General features: G+C 44.7%; 1 protein-coding gene across 2 annotated transcripts in view; it reads left to right on the forward strand.

Annotated features, from left to right (window-relative positions):
• RPIA (ribose 5-phosphate isomerase A) overlaps positions 1-12,249 on the forward strand; it is a 72,788-nt gene extending 60,539 nt beyond the window's left edge. For both annotated transcript variants that reach the window (XM_030311078.1, XM_030311077.1), the window contains 5 exons: positions 1,751-1,815; positions 3,245-3,313; positions 4,047-4,188; positions 6,389-6,488; positions 11,920-12,249. In XM_030311078.1, the coding sequence (XP_030166938.1) occupies positions 1,751-1,815; positions 3,245-3,313; positions 4,047-4,188; positions 6,389-6,488; positions 11,920-12,017 (474 nt within the window). In that variant the 3' untranslated portion in view covers positions 12,018-12,249. The remainder of the gene's footprint in view (positions 1-1,750; positions 1,816-3,244; positions 3,314-4,046; positions 4,189-6,388; positions 6,489-11,919) is intronic.
• The last annotated feature ends 470 nt before the right edge of the window (positions 12,250-12,719 follow it).

Raw genomic sequence — 12,719 nt, forward strand, 5'->3', positions numbered from 1 at the left:
AAAAAGACACAGGGGACAAGCCATTTGCCAGAGCCACACCTTTTGTAACTGGTAGAGAGCTTGAATGTGAATTCGGATGCTTCTGGCTCTGGAGCAGTGCTCCTTAGAAGGGTTCTGTGGGGAGAGGTAAAGTTTGAGCAGAGCTTGAAGGCGAGGTGGCCAGGGCAGGAGACGGCGTTCCGGAGAGGAGTAGATGGGAGCCACGGGAGCAACTCCAGGCCGGCCCGTGGCATACGTGGACGGTGCCCAGGCTGGCTGGGGTGGCAGGGACTGAGTGAGTAGAATACGTTGGCGCACAGTGGAAGCGGTTGGATCGGGAGAGTGGGGAGGGGTTATGGCAGCTCGCAAACCAAACTGCAGAGTGGGACTCGATGGTCTACTAACCTGTGTCGTCCTGGTACCTGTGGGCCTCCGAGGGCTTAGTAGGAACCATGGGAAGGGCTTGTTGGAGGATTTCTGTGGGCAGAGCGGGGCACCGTGTGAATTCGCGTTCCACACTGTGAGGAGAGCGGTGTGGGCCGAAGGCGGGCCTGCGGCTCCTGCAAAGAAGGCTGCGGCCTTCCAGGCCCCAGAGAGTCGCCCTGGCGTGGCCTGGCCCTCGGATCCGCGCGGGGCAGGGAGAAGCGGTGCAGGCTGTCTCTTCAGACCAAGGAAGGGCAGGATCTGTGAACGGGTGGAAGCACGGTGCCGCCGAAGCTCTGTACGCTCTCCGCCTGTGCCAGGCCAAGCAACTTGAACTGATTTGTACCCTGAGGGTTTTTTGTACTGGTCTTTTAAATAACCATGCTTAACACTCCCACCTTGTTCATGCGGAGGTCAGTAGTGAAGAGAAGTGCATAGCTTCCTTGATTTTACATTTCAAAAGATAAATGAACCCATTTTGCCCCTGACTGCTCTTGGGGTTGGTGGTGGAATTTCCTAATGGTGGCAGTGGACAAGCCCTGACAGTTGCTTTGGGGGGGTCACAGTGGGGGTGCCTCAGGTAGTGTCCAGTTGCGGATCATGTCCAATGTGTGTCAGCTTTATAACTATACATTGGGTTTTCTGTGTCTGTTTGAAACTGTCTTTCTTTTTGCCACACTAGTATGGAGACTTCTGAGTCAGCGTTTCTCAGCCTTTTTTCTGCTGCCCCCTCCAGTGAAGTTTTAAGTTTCTTTGAAGATGTTTTATTTATTTTTGAGAGAGAGACAGAGTGCGAGCCAGGGGAGGGGCAGAGAGAGGGAAACACAATCCGAAGCAGGCTCCAGGCTATGAGCTGTCAGCACAGAGCCCAACATGGGGGCTCGAACCCATGAACCCCAGGATCATGACCTGAGCCAAAGTTGGATGCTTAACTGACTGAGCCCCCCCCCCCCCCCCCCCCCCCCATGAAATTTTAATGCCACAGATGTACTGTGTATCTTTTTTTCTACTTGGGGGTGATGTCACCCATGTTGGGGTTGTGTGCTCTCAAATAATTCTAGCTCATCCACAGAGAAGCCCATCAATAAGAAAAGGCAGTGAAATGTCATGGGTAAAAGCGGGACCCAGTGTGGTTTCCAGGCCTCCTGTTTGTTTCCTGGTGACCCTAGTGGACTAGCTTAACCTCTCAGAGCCTCAGTTTCTTGACTGGTTAAATGGGAACAACTAAAAGTAGCTAATAGGGCTGCTAAAGATCGGATGAGCTATTCCATGTCCAAGCTTTGCACAGAGCCTCACCTCCCAAGGCTTTTAGTAGTTTCTTTGTCTTTCCTTCCTTCCCCCAATGCAGATCGACCTCGCAATTGATGGTGCTGATGAGGTAGATGCTGATCTCAATCTCATCAAGGGCGGTGGGTAAGTGTTGTGGGCACTTTCTTGCTGAAGAGTACCTCCCAGTTCATCCTTAGCAAAGCAAAGCAAATTGGAGGACAGAATAAACAAATTGCCACCGTAATGTATGCCAGCTTGTCTTCGTACTAGGAAGTTGATGGCCTTTGGCTGTAGAGCCGGCTTGGCATTTCTAGTCGTGAATAGCAGTCTGGTGACTAGGAACCTGGGCCTCTTTGGTGAGGTTATTCATCTTAATGGATTCTCTGTATCTACATTCTTCTGCTGATTCAGATTTTAAAAACTGTACAAATTAAGCCAAATATATTGTTGGGGCTAGATTATTAGGTCTGTGGGCAGGGGAGTGTGTGATCTTTGTTTTAAAGCTTCTCTTAAGCTCTGTGAGTGCTTGGTTATATATTTATTCATTCATTTGGAAAGCATTTCTTGGGTGTTTTTTTGTTTTGTATTGTTTAAGATTATTTTGAGAGAGTGCGTGAATGAGCACTAGTGGGGGAGGGTCAGACAGGGGGACAGAGGATCTGAAGTGGGCTCTGTGGTGACAACAGAGAGCCCAGCATGGGTCTTGAACCCACCAACCTTGAGATCGTGACCTTAGCCAAAGTCAGATGCTCAACTGACTGAGCCACCCAGGCACCCCTGGGTGTTTCTTCAGTGTTGATTTGGAGGGAAGGAAATGGTGAGTTGAAGAAGGTGAAGGCCTGTTCTGCCAGTTCTCATAATCAAGCAGACTGTGGGGTGACACAGAATATGTTGAATATTTCACCGTGCTCTCTCTGCTTCATCACTCCCAAATGGCAGATAGTGGACAAGACAGGTTGTTCAAAGCTTGTCCTTCTCAAGTTATAGACCCTTCCATTCATGCCATGCTCAGATTCAGATGACTTTTCCCTGAGCACAGATGCATCTTAGATGGGATTGTGCCTGGCCTGAGTGGGAACCGTTTCTCCCAGACACAGGCTTGTGTGTTCATAGTGCATTTCTTAGCTCGGGCTGCCTTAACAAAATGCCATAGACTGGGTGGCTTCAACAACAGACATCTTTCGACAGTTCTGGAGACTCTGGCATGTTGTTGGCTGCCTTGTCATAGTGCCCTCACAGGGTGGAGAGAGAACAAGTGAGCTCTCTGGTGTCTCTTACAAGGACACTAATCCTGTCAGACCCAGGGCCCCACCTTTATGACCACATTTAACCATAATTACTTCCTTAGAGGCCCCATCTTCCAAGTACACATCGGGATTTAGGGCTTCAATATATGAAATTTGAGGGGGACACAGTTCAGTTCGTTACACAGCATGATGGAGTTGGGGATCTTCCTTTAAGAATCGAAAATTAAGTTTCTCATTAAGTGGATTTGGGTTTGTTGTATCTGACATTAGTTTTCAAATTGAGTTTGTGTCCTACCTTGTGTTCATTTGCCTCTTCCCATCCCCAGAGGCTGCCTGACCCAGGAGAAAATTGTGGCTGGCTATGCCAGTCGCTTCATCGTGATTGCCGACTTCAGGTACATTGTTCAGTGTTCTGAGCTGTCCACTGAGGAGGTAGATCAGACCCCAGGCCTCATCGCCATTTTATGGAGGAGCAAATAGAGAACTGGAAGGACTGTGTGACTTTCTGAGACTTGATGGCTAGGACTTAGGGCCGTGTCTTGGATTTTGTTTTGTTTTCACCCTGAAGGTAGATACTGCTGTGTTACGTGTGCTTTGGAAGGAGGAGGAAACAGCTTAACCGCTTGTCACTCTTGTGACAGGAGCACGTCCTCATGTACTACTCATTTGATCCTTGCAGGGAGCCTCAGAGGAAGGACAGGCCCTGCCCACGGGCAGTGACTCAGCACGCCCTGCTTCCTCTGGGCCTCACACGTGACTTGTGTTGTGCATCGCCTTTGACCAGGCTCTCAGATTCTCCTTCAAGGAATCTGATAGAAGGCGCTTATGCTGAGCATATTAATAAACAAGAAAATTGTATGTACTTATAAGATATTATAGCTGTAGAAAGAATATAAGTAATAAATACCTGTGTAATAATCACAAGCCAGTCATAACCACTTTTAACATTTTTGTCATATTTACTTCAAATACCTCATTTCTTAAATAGTAAAATATAGCTAATATATTTGAAGCCCTGTGTTCTTGTCTCTGCTGACCTCTCTTGTCCTCTCATTGTGTCTGAATTTGGTTTTTATCTGTGTCATTGAGCTTATTTATATTTATTGTACTTTTTGACTTTCTTTTCAGAAAAGATTCAAAGAACCTTGGGGATCAGTGGCACAAGGGAATCCCCATTGAGGTCATCCCAATGGCCTATGTCCCAGTGAGCCGAGCTGTGACCCAGAAGTTTGGGGGTGTGATTGAACTTCGGATGGCCGTCAACAAGGCAGTAAGTGGCCAGGGAGGTTTCTCAAGGGCATTCCAGGCTCTCAGTGTGGGGTCCTTTTTGCTTCTGTTAGGACCTCTGTGCCTAGCCTGGGTAGTCAGCTTTTATTTATCTATTTTTAATCAGGTTATTGGTTTATTTTTAGAGTACTGGCTTTACCAGTTTCTATTTTCAAACTCGTGTAGAGAAGACTACATTTAATGCGGTGCATATCCCCTGTACAAGTCGGGGAGTGATTCTTTCTGTCTGTCCTTTGGGGTCTGACGATCCTCAGGTGATCTGACCTTTGTACCTGCGGCCTGGACCATCGTGATTAACAGTGGCTAAAGATGGGCTTTGGGAAGCCCTCCACACCGGGCAGCAAGTATTTTAGGTTTCATAGTGTTATTTTCTTTTTCTCCTCTTACTTCATTCTGTTATTAAATGTGACAAGAAGTTGAGTTTCTTGGGGGATATGAACTCCTCTATAGGAATATGCTTCAGAAACTTAGTCCAAAATGTTTCTCTTCAGCTTTTAGAGTGGGCTACATAGAACTTTTTTTTTCTCTTACACTTAAATAACCGAACAAGCAAAAGTGATAGCCCAAAAAATGAACTGTAATTATTGACATAACTGTATAACAAGTTTGAAAGATACAGAAAACAAATTCTCTGTGACTCTTCTGTGATGAATTTTATATTGGTGTGTTTTTTTTTTCCTGGTGTTTTTGTGATGTTTTAAAAATCAGTCCCCCCCCCCCCAAAAAAATCAGTCTCTAATTCTAGTGGTTGTACAGAGCTCTGAGCGTGGTTCCCTTTGTAGCTGAAGAGCCTGGAGGAGACTGTTGGAGGTCCTCTGTCGTGGCTGCCATCACTCCAGACAAGAGCCCCAGCCTCCTGCCCTCGTGGGGGCTCTTCACGGAACTCCCACCCCTCTTCCTCCCGTCGACAGGGAGGCCTAGTTTCCTTGCCTGTGACTGTAGGGTTCTGTCAACATTTGTGGTCCCAAATGCCTTCTAGTGCCCAAAGCTGTGGAGGAATTTTAGATTAAGTAACTAGGATGACCCCCTGTTCTGAATAATAGTAATTCACAGTAGCCGCACTTTCTGTTTTCATGGAGGTAAGTTTTATTTAATTATAAGGGAAAAGGAATTTATGGAATTAAGTAATTATAGTAAACATAAAGAGGAAGAGAAGGACAAAGACGGGTTAATACATCAAATGGGGTACTCACAACTTGCAGCCTTCTGGCTGGGGAAGCTCAGTGAACAGCCCAGTTGGAGTCCCGATTGAGGGTCCTGGGCAGAGCGTCCTCCTCTCCGGTGAGGCTTCCAACTAACTATTGCCACCAGGGCAATAGAAATACCATCCATGTGTGATCTACACATTAAGTTTGTCTAAGTGCAGTCCTGAGCAAGCTGGGTTTTTTTTCTCTTGTCATATCTCACAATCTTAGGAGCCTGGGCATTTGTTTGCTCTTCTTCCCTCCCAGATCCACCAGGGGACCAGCCAGGTCTGGCTTCAGGAGGCATGGGAGGCTTATAAATCCCTCTTGGCATCAGGAACAGAAGGGCCAATTCTGATCCAGAGGCCAGATACAGAACACAAGCCAGCTAAGCCCCCCACGATTACGTATGTGCGGCTCTGGACAGAAATGCATGACGAGTCACACAAACAAGTTCTATGCAGAACATCCCCTGGGTTTTTTTGACCCCAGAATCCATTTCTGCTTCCTGTTTTGGTGGGAGCGCCTGCTTGGGGAAGCCATGGGTACGATAGCACTGCCTTATTTTGCATTACCCGGTGCTTAATGTGAAGCGGTGAGAATGTTGCATCCTGTTGATAGTCTGTTGCTGTAGTTTTTCATTCTAACAATAGTTGAGAATTATTGAACCCTTACTGTGAGCCCTCATTGCGGTAAATGCTTACCCATATGGTTTATACATAAGCTGCCTTATAAAGTATGTATCATTATCCCCTTTTTGTAGTTGAGGAATCTGAGGCTCACAGAAGTTGATGGCTCTTCTGAGCCTCCTCTATGCCTCTGCAGCTCTGATTCCAGAGCTCCTGCTCATTACTTCTTCATGGCACTGCCTTCTAGAAAGCATGAGGTGGGGGTACTGGTTGGAGCGGGTTCATTAAGATACTTGTATTTGGGCATCACCTTCACTTACCTGCCCACCTATATCTATATCCTTGGTAAATATGGAAAATTACCTTCTAGGGTCCCGTCGTGACGGATAATGGAAATTTTATCCTGGATTGGAAGTTTGATCGGGTGCATAAATGGAGTGAAGTGAACACAGCTATCAAAATGATCCCAGGTAACATGAGTGGTGTTTATCGAGCATAGACACCCAAGCACTTCGTGACTGTCCCCCACCTCTGGCTATAGGAGGCACGAATGGTGTGGGGTTTTGTAAGACTTGGTTGAAAAGAATTTCCTTTGTACCATGCTTGGAGTTTCTGACTTCACACCTTTGCTGCCCCCAGGAACAGTTCTTGATTACCTAGCAGCTTTGTTGGTTGTGCATTTCACAACCCATTCCAACTGGGATAGGCCTGGAGCTGATGGAGTGTCAGAGGGGGGTTGGCTTGAAATAACCACACCCCCTCTGGATAGAGCCTTCCCTTCCAGAAGCTTAACTGTAGCCTTTCTGATTTTTTGTGGGCTCTCTTCTTAAGCAGTGGGGAAAAATGACACCATTCACCCATACTCATTAATTACATACCACAGGCCAGGTGCTATGCTGCATGTTACAGGGAATGCTCCCATTTCTAGAATATGACTCTTTCTCGAGGAAAGTTCATGTATACCTGGTTTGGAAAGCGGTGTGTGGCTGTGTAGAAGCCATGCCTACAGATAAGATAGAATGTGCTATATTTGCTGGAGAAATACCAGGAGTCTAGAGTGCACATGGGTTGATTCCTTTGGAGAATGTGGGAAAGTCCCATGGGAGAGAGGTGGCTTTTGACCTCTGCCTTAGCATAATCTAGACACTGCACGAAGTGTTTACAAACCCTCCAGTTGGCTGAGATAGTTAGAGAGGAGGACAGGGATCAGGGAAGGTTCAACGACTTGCCTAAGGGCTGCAGTGCCAAGAGGGGAGCCCTGAGTTGTTTTCCTCTAGACCCTGAAGCTTTAGTCCTTACTTCTTCAAGTGCCAGATTGAGGAAGGGCATCTGTGACATGAACACTGGGGTGGGAGAGCCTCTACTGCTTGTAGCAGGGATCTGGGGCCCCGGGTAAGTAAGGCTGGGTGGGCAGTGTAGAAGGTAGTCACGTCCCCAGGCCAGAGGAGTATTGAAGGCCCCGGCGAGGGGATCAGATGGAGGAAGCAGATGTGAGAAATACCAATCATACGGTATTGAGAGACTAAGATTCTGACTGGGAATATTTCATGGCATAGCATATTTTTGGGCCAGAACTGGCTAATGGGGCAGGTAAGGTCAGTTTAGCAGATTGTAGGGGCTAGGATTAGATCCAGGAGCAGGCTGCCTGGATAAGGTTCCTAATCCAGCCTCACTCTGGCAGTGTGACCTTTGTGCAGTTAGTTAATGTCTCTGTGACTCATTTCTTCCTCTGTAAAAGAAGCTAATATTAGTGCCTACTTCATAGGATTGTTGGATTAAATGAGTTAAAATGGTGCCTAGCACATAAGGGAGGGAGTGTTTGTTGAATGAATAAATCCCCAGGAAGAAAGGATAGTATTGTCACCATTAATTAAACATCCTAGATTTTAAGTTATCCATGCTATTTGGGAATGAAAATGGTGTGAATAAAAGCCATGTAATAAGGAGCTAAGTATTCTTACTGGAGTCTGTGGTTTTAGACTGACTATCTTTAAGCAGATTTATTAAGCACAAAAGATGAATTGAATTATGCTTATTCTCACTTAGTGTTCTCATTTAATGGAAGAAGTAATGAGCCAAGAGAGCAAGAGGAAAAGACGACGCAGAGGTCACTAGTCACTGTTAGTAAAATGGGAGCGTTTGCCCCTGATGATAATGCAGATAGACCCAGGGGGCGGTGTAGGAAGCTGCTCACTAGTGTGAGCTTTGTGCCCCTGCAGGTGGATTTCTTGCAGTGCCCACTAGGTAGCTCTGTTGCTCCTGCTCAGACCTTTCTTGGCTTACTGAGACCTGAAGCTGTCGTTCGTGAGGAAGTTTCTCCGATATTTGCCCTCTGCCTCATTAAGTAGAAGCTACAGCCTGGAGAAGTTCAGATCTTAGTAGAAACTTAAACCAAAGAAAATGAGGAAAGAGAGGCTAGATGTTAAATTATTCAGTATGATGCCACCAGAAGCATCAATGTGGCTTGTTGCCTCCTCCCATTCTCTCCCCTTTTCCTCATCTGGTCTGTTACTGCTGGACTAAAAGCCAGGGAAGGGAAGAGGGCAGGTTTCCCTGTCTGCCCCTACCGCCCTGCCCTTGCCCGTGTGTGTGTGTGTGTGTGTGTGTGTGTGTGTGTGTGTGGACACTCAGAGGACAGCTGGACTGGTGCTTGGCTGCTCACTCGCTCTGTTGGCTGTTCCATTGGGTTCCACCCAGAGCACAGAGCTCTATAGAAGGGCCAAAGCTCACGGGTTCTTGCCCCTGTGCTCACAGTGAGCCACCTCTGCCCTCTCTGCCACTGGGGTATGGTCAGTAACCCGAGCAAAGGTGCTCTGAGATCAGACCAACTCCTGTCCTTCCTCTCTACTCTTTCTTCGAAGCCTTTTCTGAACCTGGTTTGACTTTCTCTTGGCTCAGGAGGAAGCTGTCACCTCGTATTGCAGAATTGTTGGGTCTTACGTGGCCACTTTGCTTCCTTTGGGAGGCTTTAGTCGGGTTGGTGCAGGGCCGTGCCAGCGACCTCTAGGTTTCGGCAGCTTTTTCTTCTGCTTGATGGCTTTTCATCACCGATAGATGATTTTGTTTCTTTATGTATTGGGGGACTTTTTGCGAAGTTTTAATTTTAAAATTCGTTTTATTTTACATTGTTCAACATTACAAGAGTAAACAGTGAAAAATCCCTTCCTTCTTTCCCTCCATCTTTTCCTGTCAGATGGTGCCAAATTGCCCTCCATGGATTGCACCAATTTACCCTTCTAACAATTTTCCCTACACACCCGTTCATCAAACTTTATTTTCCTGATAGTTGAACAGTTTTATTCATTGTGGCATGTATGTATATATGTAAATATTTTTGGTAAATGTTGCATACATTTAATTCGCATCACGGAATAGTATTCCATCGTATTTCTGTGTGTGAAAAAAAGTGTTTGTCTGGAGATTCTATTCTTGATGAGCATTCGTGTGTTTCTGGTTTTAGGCTATTAGAAAAAGTGCTGCTGTGAACATTCTTATACGTGTCTTTTGATGACCATGTGTGTGCCTAACAATTGCATATATACCTAGGAGTAGAATTGCTAGATTGTTAGGTATGAATACGTTCAGCTTTAGAAGATGTACTAACAGGTGTTTTCCAAAATGATTTTGCCAATTTCCTCCCACTGTCAGTGAGTGGAAGTGTCTTTGCATTCTAGTCAAATTTCATTATGTTCATTCTGGTGAATATTTGCATTCTCTTTTCACTAATTAGTTTGAGCATCATTTTTTATGTCCACTGGCCATTTTATATAGCTGCTTTTGTAACGTACCTCGTTAAGTCTTTCGCCCGTTTTTCTACTAGGTTGTCTGTCTTATTGACTGGGAGTACTGTCTACATATTTTGATGAGGGTCTTTTGTTGGATATATGCATTGCAAGTGTCTTGAACTCTGGGGGAGACTTCTGAGGCCGATAGTGTGATCGAAAATAACTGGGAGTGTAAATAGCCAAAGCAGTGTTGAGAAAGAACAAGGCTGAAGATATTCCAGATTTTAAGCTATATACTACAAAGCTGTAGTAATCGAAATGGTATGATACTGCCACAAAAATAGACACATCAATCAATGGAACAGAATAGAAAGTCTAGAAATAAACCCACGCGTCTATGGTCAATTAACCTACGACAAAGGAGGCAAGAATGTACAATGGGAGAAACCGTGTCTTCAGTAAATGGTGTTGGGAAAACTGTGCGGCTACATGCAAAAGAATGAAACTGGATCACTTATACTATACACAAAAATAAACTCTAAGTGGGTTAAGGATGCCTGAAGCCATGAAACTCCTAAAAGAAAACATAGGCAGTAATCTCTTGGACGTTGGCTTTAGCAGCATTTTTTTCTGGATCTTTCTCCCCAGGCAAGGGAAAGAAAAGCAAAAATAAACTATTGGGACTACATCAAAATGAAAAGCTTTTGCACAGTGAAAGAAACGATCAGCAAAATGAAAAGGCAGCTTACTTGATGGGAGAACATATTTGCAAATGATGTATCCAGTAAGGAGTAATATCCAAAATATATAAAGAACTCTTACAACTCAACACAAAAAACTAGCACTCTGATTAAAACGGGGCAGAAGATCTGAATAGACATTTTCCCAAAGAAGACACACAGATGGCTAACAATCACCATGGAAAGATGCTCAGCATCACTCATCATCACGGAAATGCAGATCAAAACCACAAAGAGGTATCGCTTTACTCCTGTCAGAATGGCTAGAATGAAAAAGATAAGAAATAACAGATGTTAAAAAAACACAAATGTTGGCGAGGATGTGGAGAAAAGGGAACCCTCATGCTCTACTGGTAGGAATGTGAATTGGTGCAGCCGTTATGGAAAACAATATAGAGCTTCCTCAAGTTAAAAATAGAAGTATCACATGATCCAGTAATTCCACTACTGGGTATTTATCCAAAGGAAATGAAAACGCTAATTTGAAAAGATATATGCACCCATGTTTATTGCAGCATTATTTACAGTAGCCAAGATAGGGAGCAACCTAAGTGTCCATTGAGAGATGAATGCATAAAGATTTGGTGTATATGTGCAATAGAATGTTACTCAGCCATAAAAAAGAAAGCGATCTTGCCATTTGCAACAATGTGGATGAGCCTAGAGGTATTCTACGAAGTGAAATAGTCCTAGAAAGACAAATACCATATTTCACTTACATGGAGGATCTATAAAACAAATGAACAAACAGAAAACAAACAAACAGAAACAGACCAATGGTTGCCAGAGACGAGGCATAGAGGAATAGGCAAAATAGCTGAAGGGGATTAAGAGGTCTAAACAGTTATAACCTAAAGAAGGCACAGGGATGAAAAATACAGGGTAGAAAGTATAGTCAATGATATTGTAATAACTTTATATGGTGACAGATGGAAACTACACTTAACCATGGTGAGCACTGTGTAATGTACAGAATTGTTGAGTCACTATATTGTGTACCTGAAACTAACCTAGCATTATATGTCAACTATACTGCAATTAAAAAAAATAACAAGTGGGAGTGGAGGTTACTTAGTCAATGGAGGGGCTCTCTGAAGAGAAGACTTGTCATCTGATGCCTGAAGGACAAGAGAAGCACCATTCCCTTGAAGTGCTCAAAGACAACTAGTTCCACAAACAGAATAGCATGAGCAGAGGCCCTGAGGTAAGTAAAAAGTTGGCACATTTGGGTAGACAAAGATGGCAGGGGAGAAAGGGATTGTAAGAATAAATAAAAATGATCAGAATCTCTTTCATTGTTCTGGGAGGAAAGACTTCAGACCTGTCATTTGTCCAGTGCTGCTAATGGTGGTTGCCCTTACCGACCCTACTATCCTTGACCCTTCATGCCTTGGGGAGCTGAAACTTAATGCTTATTTTCATCCTTCATCCTGCAGGCGTGGTGGACACAGGCCTTTTCATTAACATGGCTGAGAGAGTCTACTTCGGGATGCAGGACGGCTCCGTGAACATGAGGGAGAAGCCTTTCTGTTGACCGTGCAGGAGCGAACTGTGTTCACCTTGAGCCCCCGGCCCACAGCTGAGGTGGACATGCCTCTCCAGGAGCCTTTGCCTTAATGTCTCTGTGCCAGATAGACAGCTGGCAGGGTGGGGGTTGGGGGGTTAAATCCAGTCTTCTGAAGTATTGTTATTTAATGTCTTTTTAAAAAGAGAAATATAAACCTATATATTTTTACTATTAAAAATACTGTTTTTTTTAAATAAAGTAGAACTTGATTTCATGTTTTATATGAAACATTTACCAAAAAAAAAAAAAAAAAAAGGGGAACTGTCTTTTAAACTTTTAACTTGAGCCTGCTGGTTAAGCATCTGAATATTGGGTTTGCTGAGAAACGTAAATCAAAACTTTCCTTTAAACTGGTGAAATGAAGGGCCCAGCCAGCAGTGATTCCCTGATGCCTTACTGGAAACATTAGAGTTTACTTTTCTACCACGCTGTCTTGTCTTTAGTTTTTGTTGTGATCACGTACAATACGTAGGTATATATTTTAAGGTGAGGTTTACAGAAGTCTGGCGAGTGGAGCAGTGTGGTGTAGAGTGACTCAGAGTGTGAACCGTCAGGGAGAAAATGTGGTTCTTTTGCTAAGACCTGGGGGTTCCTTCAGACCCCTGTTGTGGGAAGCAATTGGCCAGAAATACTTGCCAGTCCTGCCAAAGCACTGCTGTGAAATGTGAA

The sequence above is a fragment of the Lynx canadensis genome, chromosome A3 (assembly GCF_007474595.2).
Source record: "Lynx canadensis isolate LIC74 chromosome A3, mLynCan4.pri.v2, whole genome shotgun sequence".
Classification (NCBI taxonomy): Eukaryota; Metazoa; Chordata; class Mammalia; order Carnivora; family Felidae; genus Lynx; species Lynx canadensis.